Source organism: Dysidea avara, chromosome 7 (genome assembly GCF_963678975.1).
Source record: "Dysidea avara chromosome 7, odDysAvar1.4, whole genome shotgun sequence".
NCBI lineage: Eukaryota > Metazoa > Porifera > Demospongiae > Dictyoceratida > Dysideidae > Dysidea > Dysidea avara.
The window spans coordinates 12284370-12307219 of record NC_089278.1 but is presented as its reverse complement, the minus strand read 5'-3'; the positions used below and the strand labels follow the sequence as shown (position 1 = coordinate 12307219).

The 22850-nt window shown below is 36.1% G+C and overlaps 1 protein-coding gene across 3 annotated transcripts in view; it reads left to right on the top strand.

The window, feature by feature from the left end:
• Window positions 1-21526, top strand: part of LOC136261673 (tyrosine-protein kinase receptor UFO-like) — a 43500-nt gene extending 21974 nt beyond the window's left edge. Inside the window, exons 1-14 of one of the 3 annotated variants that reach the window (XM_066055712.1) lie at window positions 1020-1127; window positions 1423-1480; window positions 2965-3111; window positions 3765-4187; window positions 5562-5992; window positions 8216-8549; window positions 9055-9080; window positions 10916-11035; window positions 11672-11773; window positions 14597-14817; window positions 18699-18808; window positions 19846-20005; window positions 20302-20438; window positions 21245-21526. In XM_066055712.1, coding sequence (XP_065911784.1) covers window positions 1079-1127; window positions 1423-1480; window positions 2965-3111; window positions 3765-4187; window positions 5562-5992; window positions 8216-8549; window positions 9055-9080; window positions 10916-11035; window positions 11672-11773; window positions 14597-14817; window positions 18699-18808; window positions 19846-20005; window positions 20302-20438; window positions 21245-21338 — 2412 coding nt within the window. In that variant the 5' untranslated portion in view covers window positions 1020-1078 and the 3' untranslated portion in view covers window positions 21339-21526. Of the gene's footprint in view, window positions 1-1019; window positions 1128-1422; window positions 1481-2964; window positions 3112-3764; window positions 4188-5561; window positions 5993-8215; window positions 8550-9054; window positions 9081-10915; window positions 11036-11671; window positions 11774-14596; window positions 14818-18698; window positions 18809-19845; window positions 20006-20301; window positions 20439-21244 lie in introns of those variants that run through there. The other 2 variants (XM_066055713.1, XM_066055714.1) reach the window with 2 other exon arrangements.
• The last annotated feature ends 1324 nt before the right edge of the window (window positions 21527-22850 follow it).

Below are 22850 nucleotides of genomic sequence, written 5' to 3'. Positions count from 1 at the left end.
TGTCTGCCTCCTTTGATTTCACAGCACTCAACATTTTTTACCCAGGCTTTTGAAGGCGGCACCCTTTTTATACATCATTCTTGGCTGTTTTTGCATGGATAATGTGTAGCTATACCTAGATATTTAATTGTAAGGATTAAATAAATTCAGGTCTATAGAATACTGATCTTAGCTACTGAATATATGCATAGCTGGCTAGTGATGTGTAGGGGCAGTAGCCAGCAGTATAGCTAAATAGAAGCCCTCTTGAGCTTCTATGAAAATAGCTAGCTGTAGCTACCTTTGAGTTTAATTTGTCTCTCCTGCATTCATTTGATATATTAACTGGTAGTCTAATTGCTGAATGAACAAGCCAGCAGGTTAAAACTGTGACGCATGTAGTAGAACTAAAAACCACAATCAAAAATTAATTGACATGCAAAGTTAGACGTCGAGGAATCTTTAATATCTCATTGTGGTTTAGAGTTTAGACTTGTTGAGTTGGTATATATATATACTATATTGTGTAAGTAGACTATAGTTATCAAACGGCTGCTTGTATCATCAGTGGCGATTCTAGACCTGAGCATGCCTACAGCCAATCTATACTGCAACTTTTCTCCAAGACTTTTAAAAGTTATTTTCAGCACCCCTTAGAATTGCCTATGCCTGTATGGATCTCTTAATAATAGTTCCTCATGCTCTATAGCTATGGCGTTCATACTCTGGCGAAACATAAAGCTAGCTAGCTTATAGCTATATACTCAGTAGTCCGAGGCTATGACACATGCGATTTAGTATGATTTAATACGGCACACAATCCCATCGCGTGTCAGTATAACTAGAATCTTTTTAGTTTAGTTGTCTTAGCTACAGGCTTTCAGTATTTTTAGGTACGTCACGGTGGTGAGTGTGGTACAGAAGCTGTGCATGTCAGTGGTGCCACCTGTCAGCAGCTGCTCACATTTTTGGCTTCATATGTGTATAGCGGTGTATAGCGGTATATATTATAACAATTCATGTAGCTAGCGCAGTATGTATACCAAGCTAGCCTGAGGTGGTGTCACATGCATTATTCCTTGCTCATGCAGTGGTTGTAATGGAGAAATTCATTGGGATATTATTTACCTTTTCCATGTTAGCATTTGGTAAGTGTGCATTTCCTGTATAGCTATATGCCATGCAGCTGAATCATGGCTTTTACAACGTGATGCTATGTATGACTTGTGTTTGTACAATTACCACAGTGAATAGCTAGCGTGAATTTCAGTAAACCTTTTTGGAAACTGCAAGCTTATTTAGTTGTGCATACAGGTACTCATAAGGCTATTGAAAAGTGAGCATAACCATACTACATGCATGCACACATCCCTTTTCTGATAGATATCTATAAAGTATGTTTACATCATTGACGTACTTGCTGTCTGCGTTATCCCAACACAGGAAGATGTGAAGATGAATTGGACATTCCACTATTTTGTGATAACATTACTGTTGACAGGTCAGTATCGTGTGACTGCAAAATATCAGTTGTTTTGCTTTTATGCATAATCACATCCCATATAGTGCAGTTGATTTCACGTTGATTTCAAGTGCAGTAGTATTTGCCTTTTTCTCAAGCTAAAACTTTATAGCAACCAGAGCACAATTTAGGCAATACACATATGAAAGCACATCAGTGTCCGTGGCCTTATATATGTATTAAACTCTCAGTTCACCTCCCTGACACTAAAATCAGTAATCTGTACTGGAGCACCAATAGGTCAGTACCATGCAATAGGTCCACGCGTGCTACTTCACTGAAACTTAAGATGGCAAGAATACAGTATGATGCAGTGGCAGATATAGATGAGTTTCTGGGGTTTTGATAGAAACCCCCTTTTAAAATTAGCAGTCTAATATTATTGTACTGACAATTTGTCATAGCAAACAACTATATACCACTGTATTTCAGTAGCATGCATGCAGTTGCACTTAACTATAACACTATTTATAGCTATTAAACCCTCAGCAACACTTCACTTCTCATCTCCCACTGCATTACAAAAAGATTGAGATACTCTAATAGAGCAGTCAAGTACTCCTCTAATAGAGCAATTAAAGCTACAGCTTATAGTCACCATCCTTGCCCTATAGTTAGCTATATAGCATTTACAGTTTAAGCATTGGATTTATTGTAATTGCTAACTAAAAGTAACCTAAACTCCACTCTAAGAGCTTCTAAAATCTCGGAGAAATGTCATTAGGTGCCTTAATTATTCAGCTATACCAACTTTCAGAAACCCCCTTTTAAAATCCTAGATGCGCCACTGTGATGTTGTGACCAAATTACTCTTTTGACAATCTAAAGTTTGAAATTGAGTGAATACATTTTCACAACTGCCATGAATGGTAGGTCTCACAGATAATTAGGCTGCAGACCAAAAAAAGTCACAGATGTGATGAATCAATTAAAGTGGTGATGAGAAAATGACTAAACTGTTGACCAACAGAATGATACATAAATTCAATTGCCTGCATGTTGAACAGCACGGGTCACCTAAGATGACATTACACGTACATGGAGAAGATCGGACAGATGCAAGTTCAGGTAATCATATGCGCATAAAACACCTACTGGTGCCCCCTCTTAATGTGGAAACCAATGGAGCAGAGTTCACAAGATAAGACCAGCATGCCAAACTGGAAGTGGTAAAAACTTATTATCAGAAAGAACTGGTAAAGAGGTAGAATGCTAAATATTTTTTTTTTTAAACTGGGTCACAGTTTGAAATTTTTCATTGGATGTGGCACCAAATTATCTGGAGCAATATTTTTGGCCAGAAAAGCCCAAACATTCATGATCCCTAAAATACAGTACTATAGTAATAAATTTATGTTGTCATTTGTGAATGAGTAAAAATTATAGGAATACCTGTTGTTTACTTGTATAAGAAAACATACATAAAATAATATTTTTACCTTATGTATTTGCATCCATATAAGGAAAAGATATGCATTCTGTGGAGATAAAACAACGGATGTAGCTACTGTGGGTGTGCTAAGGTTGGAACAATCATTGGCCAGCTATAGTGTGTTTGACACTAAGAAAGTCAAGATGTGGTGTTGCCATCTTTTTCCACTGAATTTCTGGTATTGCTATGAAACCACAAGTCAACTTTACTGGTGCCTTTTGACATATACCACAGTACATACAATGTATGCTTCATGGACTACCTGTGTCCTCCTTTGTGTCCCAATTATCTTTGCTGACAGTGCAAGGTGTCGATTTGCAGTAGTGCTGCATGATGGCTTTCCTATGTTTGACAATAATAATCTAAATTTCCCATTGTGACTGATTGATTGCAGATGTCCTTCTCCTAGTGTTTCTTCATTTGTAACGCTGTGTAACAGGCTAAGTAGAGAAGAAAGTATAACTATAAACATGATTAAAACCTCATATAATTGATCATGAGAAGATGCTGTACACAAACTGTTTTACGATAAAAAGTGTTGACTTTATAAACCAGCCTATATATGGTATAGTTATATTATGAATGCACTGATTTGATTTGTTAGACTAACCATATTAACGTAATTATTACTACATAATTGTAAATAGAGTGTAGTTGCCAAATACTTGAAAGGCCAACAAACTTATTTAGTATATATAAGGTCTCTAATTGAGCACAGATGAATACAATTTTAGGCCACCTAGTACATTTATAGCTAGAATGGTGTAAACATGCACCAATTGGGTTGGTAAGTATGTTGTCATGACGATATGATGTTGTTACTTTTTACAGGTGCATTTCCATACCAGACAACAGCTCATGTTCCAACTACAACACTTATCTCAACTACACTGGAGATATTGATTTGATACAGTTGGAGATTAGTGCAATGAACTATATTGATACACGTGTTACTAACCAGTATTGTAGAAACTACCTCAAGACAGCATTATGTGTCACTATTTATCCACCATGTGATGGAGGTGTTCAGAGACTATGTTCTGAGGAGTGTGATAGTTTACTGAATAGTGGAACATGTTCTGACGATACTGTGAGCTTGATAGATCATGTAAACAACTTCATATCAGATCCATCCATCAACTTTACTGTTAACTGTTCTAACTCTCTCCAATTCTCTTCATCATTCTTAAATACATCGACATGTCATGCTGACAACTGTGTCTTCATAACCAACACTGCCGACACTCCTAACACGTAAGAAATGCATATGTCTTGTACAGACATAAAGACACATGTATGCATGGTAGTTATCACCCTGTATTCACAATAAATGCATGCTAGAAACTAAAACATCAATCAATGAGGTGGATGTGTTACTGTATCTTGCTGCTAGAGTAAGGAAGTTAACCCATATATAACCACACACATTGGTAAAGATAACATAATTATGTGAAGCACAAAAAAATAGAAACACAATTTTGATGCTGTGCTACTTCTATAAAAATACCCCATGCAGGTGCCTAGTTAATTAGAGAATGTATTTGTGTGGTCTGCAAGCTGTCTGTGGATTAACTAAGTCACAGGATTTTCCTGTATTCAACAGAGTATTAGTGTTGGGTTTCTTGGATCCCTGCTTCATGGACTTTCTATATAACCATCTTAGTAGGATAGTGGTTGATTAATATAATACATAGTAGCCATACCACTTTAGCTGTTTTGTTATTTATCTGCCATGTTTTCATGAACAATTTTCTACAGCTAAACCCTTTTTCCTTTTTTGATGCATTCAAAGCTGCTTGCCTTACTTTTAAATACTTGTATCACTTTGCCACCTAAGACCATCATCAGAGGAGAAAGTGTGAGTACAAAAACAAGAGCTTGTGAAGTCATCGGACAACATGTGACCACTAAAAAGACTTATAATTGTAGGGCTACAGTGCAAGGAAAAAAATGTGTGTGTGTGAAGCTATATACAAAATAATATAATAATGTAAGTACTGTAGTTAGTCTGTATAACTTTCCATTCCTTACAATTCCTGCTAAAGAAAATTCTTTCAGAAGCAAAAATCGAAGTTCTTACTATGTCGTAAAAAACCCTTCAACAGTGACTGTAGAAGGTAATTGATCTAGCCACATGAAACTAGTTACATCTTTGATTGCCATGGTGGAATTCCACTGGAATGACTGAGGACACAGATATCAATAGTTGAGTAACAGTGCAAAATATTCAATCCAGCTCAGATAATATTTGATATATTATTTGGTTTATTGAGTCTTTATTCTGCTTCTGTCTATGGGCTGATTCAAGGTGATGTTCTGAATCAAGAGTTCTAAGATGCCCATGTGGAGGAATGTCTGTTGTAACAATGTCAGGTTGATATGGTGTGACCAAAATTAATGAACGAATGGTTTCTTGAGAAGATTTATTGAAACGCAAACCATGCAAATTGGCATAAATACTGCAGTCTTCACTTGATGTAATTTTTTCTATTTTATAGTGTACATTAATTACATGTGCAATCTCAACAATCTGCTAACACAATACACATGCACTTCATATGATGACAGATGTATATATAGAAATGCAGCACCGATAATATGTTTATTTGTCATGTGTGCGTACATTAGGTGTGTGCAGTTCAACAATTTAATTGAAGTTTGTGCTCAACACAGTTTAGCAACTAACAATTATCTGTATCAGTATACAAGTGTCCATAACTTGACAACATTTGGTAATCTTCTTAGTGTACTGGAAAGTTTTACCAGACTAATAACTGATGGATGTTTCAATACTACTGCATCTTTTATTTGCAATGGTATATTTGTACCATGTGATCTAACAACTGGTGAGGCAAAAGCTATATGTACAAATTCATGTTACAAATTTAAAGAAGACTGTACTCTTGAGTATGACTCAATTATAAAAGGAGCAGCACTAATTGAAGGAATAATTTTACAACTTGAGAGTTTCTGTGCAGACACATTGGTGCTCATTAAAGATGCATTTGGTGCAAATACCACTGCTAGTGGAGTTGAGTGTAACTGCCTTGATGTACAAAGTACGTAATGTATGTGTAACAGTACATGGCATATAGTAGTGGTGGGGAGCCAAGGGAACCAAAGTTATGATTGCAACAGATCAGTCAATGTCACATGCATAATATGCTCACATGCACACACACACAGAGACATTATCTGTGTAACTGAACAGAACACATTATAGTGAAATGGGAAACTCACAAATCTGATCAGGATATAAGTATTACAGCCTTAAATATGTAGCCGATTGAGATGCTGCATTAATAGGCTGCTTTATTAGAGTATCTTAATTGCTACTATTATTAAGGTATTGTATGTTAAGAAAATGTTGAGCAATCTGAAATAAATTCCACCTAAGTTGCTAGCCAACGTTCCAATATTAAGTATATTTAAAGGACTATTTGGGTATATCAATCGATATAATGTATCACGATATGGTGATGTATCACATGATACAAAGTGAAGTATAAACACAGAAGTTTGTCACTCTTTTCGGAAATGGAGAGACCCTTTTTCTTTCCAGAATGCCAATTAATCTACAAACCTGGCATCTATCTCACTTACAATAATTTGATTAATGAGAATGTCGGCCATTTAGCTAAATGTATAAATTAATTGTCTATACATCTGTATAAATTATCATAGTACATGATATATTGTTACAACCTAAAGCATATCATAGCCTCAGCATACCATTGATACATGATATGTAGATATCTTGGAGAGACTTAGCCTCATGACTGGTCTCTACTGGAATGACACTTATGATAACACTCCCACAAATCAAAAAAATAAATAAATAAATCAACAGTATAATAATTATTTTATCTCTTATGAAGGTAAGTAGAATTCTAGGAAAACGGGAACGGAATGGAAACGGAAAGCGGGAACGGAAACAACCAACGGAAAATGCCTGATGAAGGTTATCATGTCAATATACGGGTTAGATTTTACAGCATGATGCTTCTTTGTAACATCGTTGGACCCTTTCGCACTGTTCCGCTAAAGAGATCGAAACTCTCTAATAGAGCAGTCACCGTGCATTAAAATACTCTACTAGAACAGTCAAAATTACTATGCGGACCTTTAAACCTGTGAATGATGGAGCAACTATGACTGGCAAAGATTAGGTATGTAGACTAGCTAAGTCAATCAACACTGACTGTTAACTGTTCCTTTAAAACTATAAACATTTTAAAAGATTCAACACTGAAACATGCTTGAAGAAGTTTGTGAAGTATTCTAATTATATAGACTGAAGACAGTGTCTATATAGGCTATGCACTTACATGCAACTTCCCAATAAGAGTTATGTATGATAAGGTATGCTGTTAGCTTGCTTGTCAGCTCCAAGACGTGCATGGCTGGTCTCATATGGCACACACTAGCTATATCATCAACACTATTTAAAAAAACTGAAATAACTATACTCCTTGAAATGAAGAGATTTACAAAGTATTCTAATCAATTGACAGTGTTTACATAAAGATGTTAGAAGGTGTATGGCTGCAACCTTGTCAAGATAAAAGTTAGGTATGTGGTAGATACAGTATGTGTCAGGCTGAGGTGACTCCAATGAAGAGGCTGAGGTGACTCCAATGAAGAGGCTGAGGATTGCCAGCTATAGTACAATGATTCACAAGCTTTCAATACTAAAAGGCCCCTGGTGAGATACATGGTTTGCAAAACATTCTGTGACTGCTCTATTAGAGTATTTTATTGGACGGTGACTGCTCTATTAAAGAGTTTCGATCGTTTTAGCGGAACAGTACGGAGGGTCCAACAATGTTACAAAGAAGCATCATGCTGTAAAATCTAACCCGTATATTGACATGATAACCTTCATCAGGCATTTTCCGTTGGTTGTTTCCATTCCCGCTTTCCGTTTCCGTTCCGTTCCCGTTTTCCTAGAATTCTACTTATCCCTCTTATGAGTACCACTTCTACATAATTTATCTGTCACAGTCAAGTTTCTGATAAGATTGATTATTGTTGTTGCAACTACACTACAAAACACTGTGTTATTATATTATTATCAAATGTTTTATTAGGGTGGCCTTTAGATAAATATAAATAGAAATCCAGCTACAATTTAGGCTATCAAAGTTTAACAGGTAAATTGTCTTGATAAGTATATAATTTGATTAATTACATATTGTATCATCAGTTCCTCTTTCGTGACTGACCAGCTACACATATATATGTTTGTTCCCAATGACTCAATGAGTAATATTTTTTTTTAGATGACACACAATCTGCAGACTGGTGTATCAATGAACCTATCACAAATACTACTGCTACTGACATCATGACTATTGACAGTACAGCAACTAGTACAAACAGTGCAACCAATACAGCTACTAGTGTAAGCACTCCTGCTAGTAGTCCATCTATTAATGAACCCAAGACAAAATCATTTAGTGTAATAATAACAGCAGCATCTGTAACTGGTGGATTGTTGGGGCTGTGCATTGTTGTATGGACGGTGGGAATATTAGGAAGAAAGAAATACAAAACAAACCAAAACACAAGAAGCTGTGGTTTCTCCAGCATTAAACCCTATGCATTGTTTGTCAGGTAGGTATTAAGGTTTTATTTCACAATGACATATTTGCATTGCACTGCATCATATGAAATTTTTGTGCGAAACAAAACATTTTGAATTCAGAATTGAAAGGTGATTCACAAAAAAAAAATCATGGAATTGCTGCTTATCTTGGTCAGTTATGTCACTTACATAGTCATAGTGATTTCTGCTAATATTGGCCTTTTGTTTAGGCATTGCATAATAGCTAGTGTGATTTTCTTGAGTCAGATACCAAAAAAAATTTATTGTCAGGTTCTTTTTCATTTGAGTATTGATGCCATCAACCCATTAGTAATCCTTGAAAGCAAAGATATGCATTGAATAATTGCAGGGCTAGAAAACAATCAAAACCATTTTTTCTTGCATGATTATACAAAGAGTTCATAATTCTATATTATGAACTCTTGATTATACAGTATAAAGTTATAGTGTGCAAAAGTGAGTAACATTTACACATAATTTTATCCAATACTTCTAATGTTATTTTTTATATAGGAAAAGAAATGGTTCAGGTATAAAAGGTAACTTTTATTGTTTTGCACCTACACTGTTGTGTGTTGCACTAATAATGTTTATACACAATGTTCAATCATAGATATTGGCATATAACATGTGTGTGCAAGATAGCAAAAGTACTCTGAACTTCAAACCTCATCATGCATGTATGTATAGCAGTAGGACCAAGACTAAATATCCACCTCAAAATTTTATTATCACTTGGGTGGCTCCCAGTCTACAAAAGAAGGTGTGATCCACAGATTGCAAATAAATACACACCAGCCAAGAGAACCACAAGCATGCCATACCAGAATGTATGTTAAAAACAAAAGGCATAATTTTCTGATGTGCTATGGTAGCACTTAAAAATGCTACATTCCTCTAAGTGCTTCAGTTTCAATAGTGATAATTATTTCACCTAGCCCCATGGTCACTGCGCCAAATTAACCATTTTTCAGAGCAGCCGTGTGTTATAGGTATCACAGATCACACACCAAATTTCAGCAAAATTGTCTGAACCATTCCTAAGGTATGAATAAATACATTGCCAATTTAAATTCAAATTTGATGGGCTGTAACTCTAGGGTATATGGTGCTTAATTTTATAAACCAGTTAAATTGAAGCAGTGTTGCATTTTATGTCAAAAAGTTACTTTCATAATGGTGTGCTTCGCACTTGCTGACTTACACAATCCCAACCCAAAGCTCAACCAATGTGATTGAATAACAAAACAATAAAAATTCTGAAGTTGACTTAACAGGTCTAGGTGGGTTTCGTGGCTTCGACAGAAACTCCTTTTTGATTAGTTCAGTAGCTTGTTTTACTAATGCGGCATTGATGTGTGCATCATAGCAAAATACTATATACCACTATGTTTCAGTAGCAAGTGTATTGAACTAACATCTGTTACGCTCGGCAATGCTTCTCCCATTGCATTGAAAATGGTTTACTGTAGTTCCGAGTCTAATTCTTAACTAAAATTAGCCTTAAATCCAACCTTATAGAGCTTCTAAATTTTCTTTGTTATGCTCTTGGACGCTTGCTACCTTTTTTTTTTCCAGAAATCTCATTTGCACAATCCTAGTCTAAAGGCTGATTTTTTTTCTGTTCAAAGAAGATAAACTTCTTGCATTAAAATGTGTTTCGATGCTTATACCTAGACTTTATTAATTTTCATCTCAAAATTTTGGGTCGTTACACTGTGGATAGAATCACTTCATTGTTTCATTGTTTTTGTGTATAAAATTAACCACACAAAACATTAAAGTTGCAGAAAAGGGTGTAGCTTTTACAAAGCCAGGGTAAAAATGGGTTAGAACAAGTTGAACCCCTTTTTCAATTAATGACTGGATCTGCCCTGCATCACTTCTTTTTGTATTTTAAAAGCCCAAATACAGATGGCTTCACACTGTAGAGATGAGTTTCAGTGAATACCACTGACTGATAAGTGGCATTCACTGCAAAGAGGCGCAAAATGTTAACAGTCACTACCTCATGAACAGGCAGAATGGCTATCATAGTGCTGTCTCCACAAAAGCCATGCACCCTCACCTTTTCTTCACAACAACTTAGCAGTATTGGTTATATAGGTACAATCAAACCCAAATGTGCCTTTAACAGAAGTTTCTACTGACTGACAATTGTTTTTGTATACAACAGAAAGCAACAACAATTGATTCCTTTTGTGTGCACCAAGTTTCTCAAGTTACGCATTGGTGAATTTTATAAATTCGAAAGGAAGTATTAAAATTTCCAATGAAACAATGCACAAACAACTACACTTTTCACTTAGCTATAAAGTTTCCTCCACTTACCTAACATGAAATTATTATCTGAACTACTATTGTTTTGTGTTAGATGTAAAGAAAGTAAAGTTTACCAAGGACGATTTGAAAGCACTTATGCAGGGATGCACAGAGCTTAGTGATATACAACTACCAGCATGTGAGGTGACATTCACTGAATCTATTGGAGAAGGTATATTGAAATTGTTAATGATTAATGAAAACATTTGAGATAGTGATGTTAAATTGTGTAAGATGGTATAGTATTAAAAGCACTACCTAATATGTGCATGCTCCATACATTCAAGCTAACTGTAGTAATTAATTGACAATTTGCAGTCTTTAGCCATACTACTTTAATGTGCATAGGAAAGTATGTAGTGTACATGTATGCAGATGAGTAAAGGGTAAAATTATATTGTGGTAGTAGATTACCAGGCCAATTTTCTATAGAAAAAATTTAGCGTCTTAATGACTTCTAGTACAATGTTAGAGAAACCTTGGCTCCACCTCTCTACTATTACATCATTCTAGCATTACCTCTTCATTTATCCAAATATGAATTCAATTTGTGCTGGAATACAGCTAATGTTGGCAATAAGGCAACTCTATATGTAGTTCAATTGTGTTGTATACCAATTGGGAAAATGAATGTTTGTAAAGCACAAATTCTGGTTATGGGATATAGTAAAATGACAACAGTTATATGACCCTGCCTTTTTCTTGACTTTGCAATGGTTTAAATATTGTAATTGTAACAGTGTTGTATAAATATTGTAATTGTAACAGTGTTGTATAAACATTATAACATCAACTTGCAATATTTTAGGTGCATTTGGTCTCATTTACAAAGGGACATGGACTCACCAGATAGCTGATAATAATGAAGCAAGTCAAACAACACAAGTAGTTGCTCTCAAGACAATTAAAGGTATGGTAGTTACAGAGTTTGTCAGATAATATGATTATTGTTTATCTGCTGTACTCAACACTTACTTGTGTATTTTCTAGTATTAACACGCACTCTTAACTTGTCATTGGTTAGGAGCTCTACCACCACAACTATACAGCTAATTCTGTGAAATTTGTTAAGTATACAGCTCAAGGCCTTATCACCAAGGTTTTCTAATAGCCATTAAATACTATCTATACATCACATGATCACTAAAATAATCCAAGAAAGAGCTTTGTATGTTGAATATACCTGGCACTTGATGACACTTGCTAGCCTGATGGTCACTATAGTGTGTATCAGGAGCTCATAAGTGCTGCAGGTACAAGATTTACTTTGCTCCCAGTGTCCAATGTTTCACTGAAAAATACATTAGGTGTTGGGTAATAAGGGGTCATTCCATGTCAAATCACCAAGGAATTGTAGGGTCACCTCTTGGATTTTTACGAAACTTGGTGTGTTTGTAGTACCTATGGTGCTCATCACCCATACCAATTTTTAGCCTCATACACCACATAGTTTCTGATTTATGACCACAAATATTTTGAATATTTCATGAAAAATTGGTTCGTCTTGAGTTACAAAATCAACTGTATCTCACCACTGTGTTAATATTTTAAAATTAAATTTTCAATGATTAAAGACTGTTAATTTATCTTTCAAGTAATCCATAAACTATGGGATATCAATTTAATTAAGGTTCAAAATGGCTTCATTAAAAACTTTATTCCTTAATATTTCAAAAAGTGCTGTTCAAATTCTTAGTAAATAATAATTGGGGTTATGGTCTATTGTTGGTAAAATTTTTATGGTGGGGCTACAATGGGTTCAAGAGATATAATTAAATATGTTGTAATATGTAGTGGAATTTTGTAGTATATTGTTGCTATATAGGAGTGTACACTCACTCCTGATAAGGCCATGCCAACTTTGTCTTACACAATGAAGGTGTCCAAGTACAGTGCAGCCTGTATTAGTGACCACCTGTATTGAAAGACCACCTTTGTGCTGCAATTTATTTAGTTGGATTTACTGTGTGGGTAATTCCATATCAGTTCACCAAAGTTTTGCACATGACCCCCTCAGAATTGGATGAAACTCATTGTTTGGGTAGCAGAAGTGGTCATATGTGTCCCTTCACCCATTGTATTGCCTGTATGGCTTCCCAGAAATGGTTTATTAAGTATTCTATTTTTGCTGTACTTGTGACCATTCAAAGCATCATAACCTGGGTGTTTTTAAAATAAATTGTACCACTTTAAAGCTCAAAAGAATAAGTTTTCGTTAGGTATATTTAATTTGATGAAGTTGATAGTCTCCTAATCTTTGACCTTTGCTCTACCAAAAAATGTTGATTAGAATTTTTTCTGGATACTTGTCAGACATTCACCTGTTAGTTGCAAAAGTTTCAGCTTGTGGTCTCTATGGGCTTACGGTATTATAGCAGATATCCCATGTAGTATTGCACACCTTGAAGCCCATTCTGCTGATTTAGGTTTGCAGACACACAAGACTCTTTGCAAGTTAAATTTATGCATATATAAACAAGTTTTGACAAAGGCATGTAATACAAGTTTGTTACTGTGGTGATACAGTGTGATGCTGTTTGGTAGCAAAAGTCACTTCGTTTTTGCACACGATCACTTCTTGTCCTTGGGTCTATGAGAGTTAGAATGTCATCCATTGATATAGTGTGGATATTCTGGGGCTCTGGGTACTTGAACGAGTTTGATAGACTGTGTATATATGTGGATGCAGAAACGTCAATTTCACTTCCTTAGTGTCACTGCAAACTTCAAGCCCACAAGCTAACCACTGATTCTTTTCATGTCAACAAGTGACAAATCCAGCAATTGATTCTGGTGAAACTCTCTCTTTCCTGAAAACATCAGGTTATAAGTAAAATTTTATTTCCACTGTGCTATCTGAAATTGGCACAAAAGAGTACAGTTTGCTTGTACCAGGGATTGTACGTGAGAGTTGAAAGCGATGTCCCTGTTCTCTCGAATAATCTTCATTGCTACCATACGTATGCTCAATCAAACAACTGACGTGTTGTCATGAGCTGGTCATTGGTTTTTGCAAGCTATATAAGCTGGCTGCATTTAAAAACTATACAACTAAATAAATTGCAGTGGTCTTTCAATACAGGTGGTCACTAGTACAGGTTGCACTGTACTTGGACACCTTCATTGTGTAAGACAAAGGTGGCATGGCCTTATCAGGAGTGGTTATTAGAGGTGTACAGTACACTCCCATATAGCAATAATAGACTACAAAATTCCACTATATACCACAACATATTTAATTATATCTTTTGAACCCATCGTGGCCCCACCACAAAAACTTTTCCAACAATAGACCATAACTCAATTATTATTTACTAAAAAAATCAAAGAATTTGAAGCAGCATGTTTTGAAATATTGAAGATTTTAATGGAGCCTTTTTGAACCTTAATTAAATTGATATCCCATAGTTTATGGATTACTTGAAAGATCAATTAACAGTCTTTAATCACTGAAATTTTATTTTAAAATATTAACATAATGGTGTTGATTTTGTAACTCAAGACGAGCCAATTTTTCATGAAATATTCAAAATATTTGTGGTCATAAATCAGAACTATGTGGTCTATGAGGCTAAAAATTGGTATGGGTGATGAGCACTATAGGTACTACAAACACACCAAGTTTCGTAAAAATCCGATAGGTGACCCTACAATTCCTCGGTGATTTGCCATGAAATGACCCTAAGTAAATTGCAAGGTGATACAGAATACATGATGTCACGTTGTGTTTCAGATTATGATTCATTTGAGGGTCTCAAATCAATTTTACGTGAAACTGTTTTAATGAACCAGTGTGACCATCCCAATGTTTTATCTGTACTGGGAGTCAGTCTAGACACTGATAATGAAGGAGGATTACCATTTATAGTACTACCATTTATGGCCAATGGGGATCTTAAAGCATATTTAAAAAGCAGAAGAATGAATAATAGTGGTGTGGATCAATTACCTGAGGTATTTACTATGTATACAAATAACAATTATGATACTGTATTGATTGTGTAATGGGCTCGAATGCTATTAATTACTGATACAACACAATGTACAACAACATGGCATAACTGAATGCACGCGCATATATAGGGTGTAACATAGATGCATACATAGTCATTGTGTGTGCATGTAGTTAGGTACTTATGTCACATTGCTCCCCCCTAAGTTTATTGAGTCCTTGAAATTAAGGTCTGTAAAAGTCTGGGGGATGGCAAGTCCTCTGTGGCCATTAATAGATGTATACCCTTCTCTTGACAAACTAGCTGGTGTTCCTGCTGTTGATAAACTAGCTGGTGTTCCTGCTGTTGATAAACTAGCTGGTGTTGCTGCTGTTACTTCAGCGTAACTTCTTGTAGTCTGTGGGTCTGTAGTCATCTTCCTGGAAACAGTATCAGTTCTCTCAGTATGCTGACCATTACATACACTTTCTCCATTTGTCCTTGTGGTTGGCCATAGCATGTTTTAAGCCTGTTCGGTGAACAGTTGTGGTCTTAGCAGAGCCTAGCAGCTGTATTCTATAGTTCACAGCACTTGTTTTGTCTACAACAGTATATTATGGTCCTCTCCAAAGACAGGAGAATTTCTTGGTCTGTCCTGTTTTAATCGCTGGTACATGCAACCACACTAAATCTCCAACTGCAAAATTGCATCCTGATTCCCTTTTGTCATATCTTGCTTTGTTGGCTTATGAGCTTCTTCAATGCTGTGACAGAGTTTATCGTATGCTTGTTTACGAGACTGCCCAACTTGTTCTACATACTCAGGAAGACCTTTACCTCCCTCCAAAGACATTGATACTCTTCCCAACATAACATCAACTGGCAAAGTTGCAGAGCGCCCATAATTAACAAGAAAAGGTGTAAATCCGGTGGATTCATGAATGGAGGTTCGATACGCAAACAGCACTTTGGGCAAGTGACTGTCCCAATCTCTCTAGTTTTCACTGACAACTTTAGATAGCATAGCTTCTAATGTACGATTAAATATTTCTACTTGCCCATTTGTCTGTGGATGGTACACCATTGTTCTAGTTCGGTTGATGCCCAACTGCTTACACAAACTAGTAATCACTTCACTGTTTAGGTTAGACCCTTGAACACTGTGGAGGTATGTTGGCACTCCATATCGACACACAATCTCATCAACTAGCACTCTGGCCAGGGTCTCAGAATCCATTACCTGAAGGGGAAAAGTTTCAACTCATTCGCTAAAGAAGTCAGTTATTACCACTATGTATTTATGTCCCTTTGAAGATTTGAGTAGAAGGCCCATTATGTCCCATGCAATTTTTTTTTCAAATGGATGGTGTGCTTGAATTGTACCCATTGGGGCTTGAGGAGCTGGCTGGGGTGGGTTACACTTTTGGCAGGGTTGGCATGAGTGCACCCAATTCTCAACATCTAGCTCATACCCAGGCCAGTAAAACCGCTCTTTCACCCTTTAAAGAGTTTTGTGGATTCCCAGATGGCCTGCTTGTTTGTGGAGCTGTGCCAGGACTTTATCCCTCATGCTGGTAGGAACAACCAGTTGTGGAGCACATGGAGACATAGAAGATTGCTGGAACTGGCGATAGAGCACTCCATCTTGTAGAAATGTTCGTCATAATCCTGGAGTTATCTTGTGTGGAAGTGACTCTCCATGTTGCAATGCTTTAATAGTTTGTGATAGTTGGTCATCTTTCAACTGTGCCTCACTGGTCCAACCCAAAGAGCAATTCACTGTTCTAAACATTTCAACATCTTCTCTAAATTTTCATGCAATTTTTCAAATTCTGTTGGTCCTTTCCTCTGGGGTACTAAATTCACTTCCTTTTGGGACTCTCAAAATTCTATGTATATTCGATTTCTCCAGCTTCCTTAACAGCTTGCTCAAAGGTAGTGGGTTTACCACGCAATAGTACCTGGCGACTTAGGGATGGTAACAACCCAGTCAAAAACCTCTGTAGCAAAATGCCAGATGTAGGTGCCTCTGAAGGGTAAGCCTGGCTAAACAACAACTTCAAATTCTCAGCAAAGGCATTCACAGTTTCATCTCTCTGCTGTGTTCGTGCAATGAACTCCTTACCAGCTACCAATGGATCTTTAGCCCAGCTTTGCTTGTTAGTGCCTTCTTCATCTCCACCAAATCAGCTCTAGTCATATCACTTAATTTACTGTAGATATCCAAAAGTTTACCATGTATGAGCATCAGTAATACTGTGGCTTTCTTATCCGGGTTCCATTCTTTGTCTGCCACTACCAACTCGAATCTCGTCCACACATGAAGGAAGTCTTTTTTGGTGATCTCTGGGAGGGGTAAATCCAACTGCTGGGCCATGGTGCTGGAGTACTACTACATCTATTAAATATTAAGAGCCCAAGAACACACAACTCTAATTAATGCACAAATTTGCCTGTTTTGGTACCATTAAAATAACACACCATGGCAAACAGTTGTTTTCAGGGGCGTATCCCACTTCTGACACCAAATTGTAATGGGCTCGAATGCTATCAATTACTGATACGTACACATAATGTACAACAACATATGACATAACTGAATGCACGCACATACATAGGGTGTTAAATAGATACATACATAATCATTGTGTGTGCATGTAGTTAAGTACTTATGTCACAATTGTTATCATATGATACATGCAGTAGTAATCATATGATACAGTAGTAGAGATCATGTTGAGCGTTAATCGGATGGCTGCAGATTCGAGGCTGCCCAGGTCCAGTCATGGATTTTTTCTTCTTTCTCCTACTTTTCAAACATACTTAGTGCAGTTAATATAAACATCTTAGGCCTTTATAAGCCTTCTGGTATACAGGCTCTGCCTTTACCGGATACTTTAATCATAATGGAGGTCTTAATTGTCTAGAAAATATCCAAAAACCAATCTCACTTTTCCTTCTTGACAGTTTGACAGCATTGGTTAGGTGTAGCCAACTCCATAAATGTCTAGAGTTACCCCAAACCTTTCCAACAAATTTCTATGCTTTATTATTTTTATTTTCTACAAACTGATGCCTCCAGCCAAGCACTATGGCTAAGGCTACAGACTTAATTGTTCAATATCACTTCAGCCCAAGACGTACCTTTTTTGCCAACCACAGCAGCTACAATGCATGCATAATGAACTTACCTTAGTCCTCCTTTTTGTCCCATTTCTTTCTGCACTACCACATAGGTGTTGATTTGTGGTAATGCATCATGACTTTAGTGCTTTAATGTCCATAATGTGATTGCATTGATTGCAGAGGCACTCTTTGTACTAAGACTGTATAGAACATAGCTGAAACTGAAGTGGAATGGCCACTTCTTGTTTTAGTCAATGCATGTGTTCTGGCTTAATTTTCATAGTGACTGGATTGGCTGCAGAGGCACTCCTGATATTGTTCTTCGATTTTAATGCTGTACATGAGGATGGCTGAACATGAAGCAGAATGGCCATGCAATTCACATGTTAGTAATTGATAGTCAGGGCGCATGTTCAGTAGCACAACTAATTTTTATAATGGGTCTTTCCTTCAATGCAGTTGCAATGGCTCACCAGTAATCAATTAAGGAAAAATTACGTTTCAGTAGAGATCATAGAAATTAAAACAATGAAACAAAGAAGGTCATCTATACCTACTTTATAGTAGATTTTATTCTCTACTTCAGTTATGGCTATGCTATTGACAGGCTGTATGTGACTGAAGTGGAAAGAGAATGTGTACTAGTACAGCTGCAGATGTAGATGACCTCATTTCTATAATCCTTAAAATTTCAAATTTTTCCGTACACTTGTTGCCATTTAACTAACATTGTGTCTCTCCTTCCAAGTGCTTGTATGAATGATTTGTCATTTATAGGGAATGGAACAACATGACTTGTTTAACATGTGTTACCAGATAGCATGTGGTATGAACTATTTGGCCATGAAAAAACTGATACACCGTGACTTAGCTGCAAGGAACTGCATGTGAGTGAACATAATTGTGTACTCCAGGTGGTGTGTACTTGTTGTATAAGAGAAGTGGTTCAATTGTATGACTAATTTGTGTGTGGATGACACCTAGTGTAAAATAGAGAGAAAACTTTCTGAACAAATTTCCAAGTGATACATTGACTACAGTATCTTTAAAACCCTTGTTTCACTACTTTTTTTCTTTGATCCATAATTTTCCTTCTAATTGTTTGTTTTCTTTTATGACTAATGAACCTGCACATACCACAAAGTGCAGTGGCCATTATGCTTCATCTTCAGCTATGTTCCACCTGTTACACAGCAATACAAATGAAGAATAGTATGAGAAAGTGTCTCTGCAATCACTATGGAAACTATGAATGATAAGCATAATAGCTACTGCCACAGCCACCAGGGAAGCCATATAGTCATGCTATCATGAATCAACACCTTGTATTGTCAGTAAAATTTGGGAGGACAAACGTAAAGTTATGATGCGTGTATTGTATGCACCACAGTTGGTGAAAAGGCACATCTCGGGATGAAGCAATGTCGAACAGTGAAAAAATCAAGCCCGTAGCCTTATGCATTGTCGAGTTATACCATCAGCTAGATAGTTAGTAGAAATAGAAAATTTTAAAACTTCCATAGAAACTTGTTGGAAAGATTAGGGGCCACTCTGAAGGCATTTTTGGGCTTGGATATGATTAACCAACACTGCCAAGTTGTTTAAAAGGAAAATTGAGACTGTTTGTCAGTGGTTAAGAAAGCCCAAAACTCTGTGATCCCTAATACACAGTATATACTACCATACTGTATGATACACAAGTACTTATAATCGACTATCTGTCCACTTACACCTTTTCATTGACTACAATAATTAAATATAAATAATGATCATATTTGGTAACTAGCAACTAGATGGCTTTCAATAAACAGCTAAACTTTGGGTTGACGTATATACCCTATGCTTTTCTTGTGGCACATATAGTTATGATAAAATTATGTATGACTTCGAAATGCTCTCTAAATGTATGCATGATCACCTGCAGGGTTGATGAAGACTTAAACATCAAGATAGCTGATTTTGGATTGGCCAGAAATGTGTATACAAATGACTACTATCGGCAACAGAGCACTGGAAAAATTCCCATCAGATGGATGGCTCCTGAAGCATTGCATGACAGAATTAGTAATGAAAAAACTGATGTGGTGAGAACTTAGACATCTTGCCCACACACGCACACACATAAAAATAATATTATTTGCACAATGTGCTACTGTGTGAAATTTAAAAAAAAACATATGTAACACTTGTGAGTTATCCTGTAATGTTCCCAGTGAACTAACTTCTAGCATTAATACTAATATACCATACTCCTCTTGTGACAGTGACATTATTAATTTACTTAAATACTAGTACATTTTTTAAGGGTATGTTGCATGGAATCGGTATATCTGTATATAAAATACACCTTGTATCTTAACTGGTTGTATGTTTTTTACAGTGGTCATATGGTATAACTTGCTGGGAGATATATAGCCTGGGAAGAAGTCCCTATCCTACCATACCCAACCAAAGGTTACTGGAGTTTATTGATGGTGGTAACCGACCAGTGAAGCCACAGTTCTGCCCTGACAACATGTAAGACTACTGCCATAATTATTAGTATGTATTGACAGTATTCTTGAGATGCAGCAACAAATTAATGTACAAAATATCATGACAAACTTATTTGTACAAGCGTGTATCTTCTGGATTATTAAAGGCAAGCTTAATATTGCTTATACAGTTTACCTGCAATATATCCATTTAATTACTGTGATTATGTCAACCTAAACTTGAAAATAAAAGGAAAATCAGGCTCTATGTGACAATATTTTTAAAAGGTTAAGTAAATTTTTTCAGTAAACGCCATGCAGTGATTCTAATAGAATAATTACATAGCTTTATTCAACCATTTGAAGACATCCTAAAAGAATTTCTGAGAATGAAACACTATTATGTTACCTAACTTTGGAAAACTGACCATTTTGACAAACAAAATTTTTTAAACTAATACCAGCACAAGATAGCTACACTATCTGGCTAACGATTTCCATGATTTCCAGTAGTTTTTCATATAAATTATATATAGAAACTCGTCAAATGCATTTTACATCATTGCATGTACATGTACATATATATTATGATGACTTGGCTGTATACCCTATAAAATTCGGACGGAATATTTTTTTATGGAAAAATAAAACCCGAACTATTCATGCTTAGTGATGGACACTCCAACCTAACTATCATATCCAGAAATACCAAAATAGCACATATGTACATATATAGGCAATAGATGCAGGTGCTTCATTAATATGAAAATACAGTGCATGTGGCAATCTTTTTTCTTGATATTAACATATTGCTGTGCTAAACAATATTATGATGTTCACATGTTGTAGGTATTCACTGATGCTGAGATGCTGGGAAGCAAATGCTCAGAAAAGGATTTGCTTTCAGGAGATAGTCACAGAAATAGGACTAGAAGCTGTGTAGTTATTGCTATTGTATAGATCCATTTGTATGCGCTTCTATTTACTCATTACATTTTAACATTAATTTTGATCTAAAAGTACTTTTGAACTTTTTTCAACACAATTCACCTTTATAACACTGTATTCTAAGGCTCCATTGTATTCAATAATTGTATTCTATACACCATTAACTCCACAAAGCAAACCAGAGCTATCATGTTCATTATGCTCAATCCGAAAATTTTAAAATACTTCCAGACACTGAGCTGATTTTTTGCTGCGGTACATCAACATGTAAAGGGCAGCAAAGAATCAGACTTGTACATCCTTTACAGTTGTGGTCTGTAAAGCTGCAGCTTTTTTGTCTACCTTTCTTGTGAGGATACTTGTTTAACTACTTTATAGTAAATAGAAACTAGTTGGTCATATTAAGACATTTCGGAAATTTGCTATACATTTGTTCTGTGGCAAAAATGACAGCTGTTACAGGCATGTCCAATACATTCGCATCGGAAAAACTATTTAAAATGAAACAAATTATTGTGTACCGCCTACCTCGAGTCCGATTAACAATTTTCACGGTGTGATACGTGTAGAGCAACTCTCTGCGAGTTAAATGATGCCAGAAGAATTCCAATTCACGGAAATTTTGGCGCGTCAAAATGGCCTAAACCGACCCAGTGTAGCAAATTTCCCCATACATTTTGTATTGGGCGATTCGGGGTCATGTAATATATGGCATAATAACCCGTGACACGTGATAGATACATCAGATTCATGGCTAGATTTTGAAAGAGCAGTGAATGGCGATTTAAATGAGCTATAGTATAAGGTTTTCAGAGGAAATATCACCCGTCATTTTAAGGTTGAAAATCACTTTCTTGTTCTATGGCAAAATGAATGGCGGATATTTGTAACAGAACGCTCCAGTGGCATTCCGATGTCTTGACACCCATTATTCCTCAGAACATTAGTGATTCAAAGAAACAAAAGCATTGAGAAATCACTCTGCTGGTTGGTTTGTGAAATTCACAGTGTTATTTGTAAGGTAGTTGCTCAAATCGTATATTTCCTTTTTCAGCCTCAATGTCTTGATATGGCTGACTGTGGAAGGATCTAATGAGGGCTCTCAAGTGCTGTGATTATACAGTTACTTGTGTGGAATGTCTGTGAATGTGAGATCTGTTGTATTGCAGTGGTCACTTGGTTTGTAGAAGAGCCTATTTTAGTGATACTTGTTTAGTAAGGATCATGAAGGTTTGATAACTGTGACCATAAATTGCTACATTTTTAAAAGTAAAAGTTAGTGGTTCAGACAAACTCATCCCAATATCGGCTTAGGTTATGGGCTCATCATTTGTCCTCCTTGTGTCCTGTTTTTGTCACAAAAAACATATTATTTACTATATAGCAATAATTTATTTTTGTTTGGGGTGTTCTTCTAGACACATTAATTGTAATGTTACTCAGCTAGCTGACCTCGCACCTTATAGTTACATAGCTAAGGCAACATAACATTGTTTTGAAAACTATA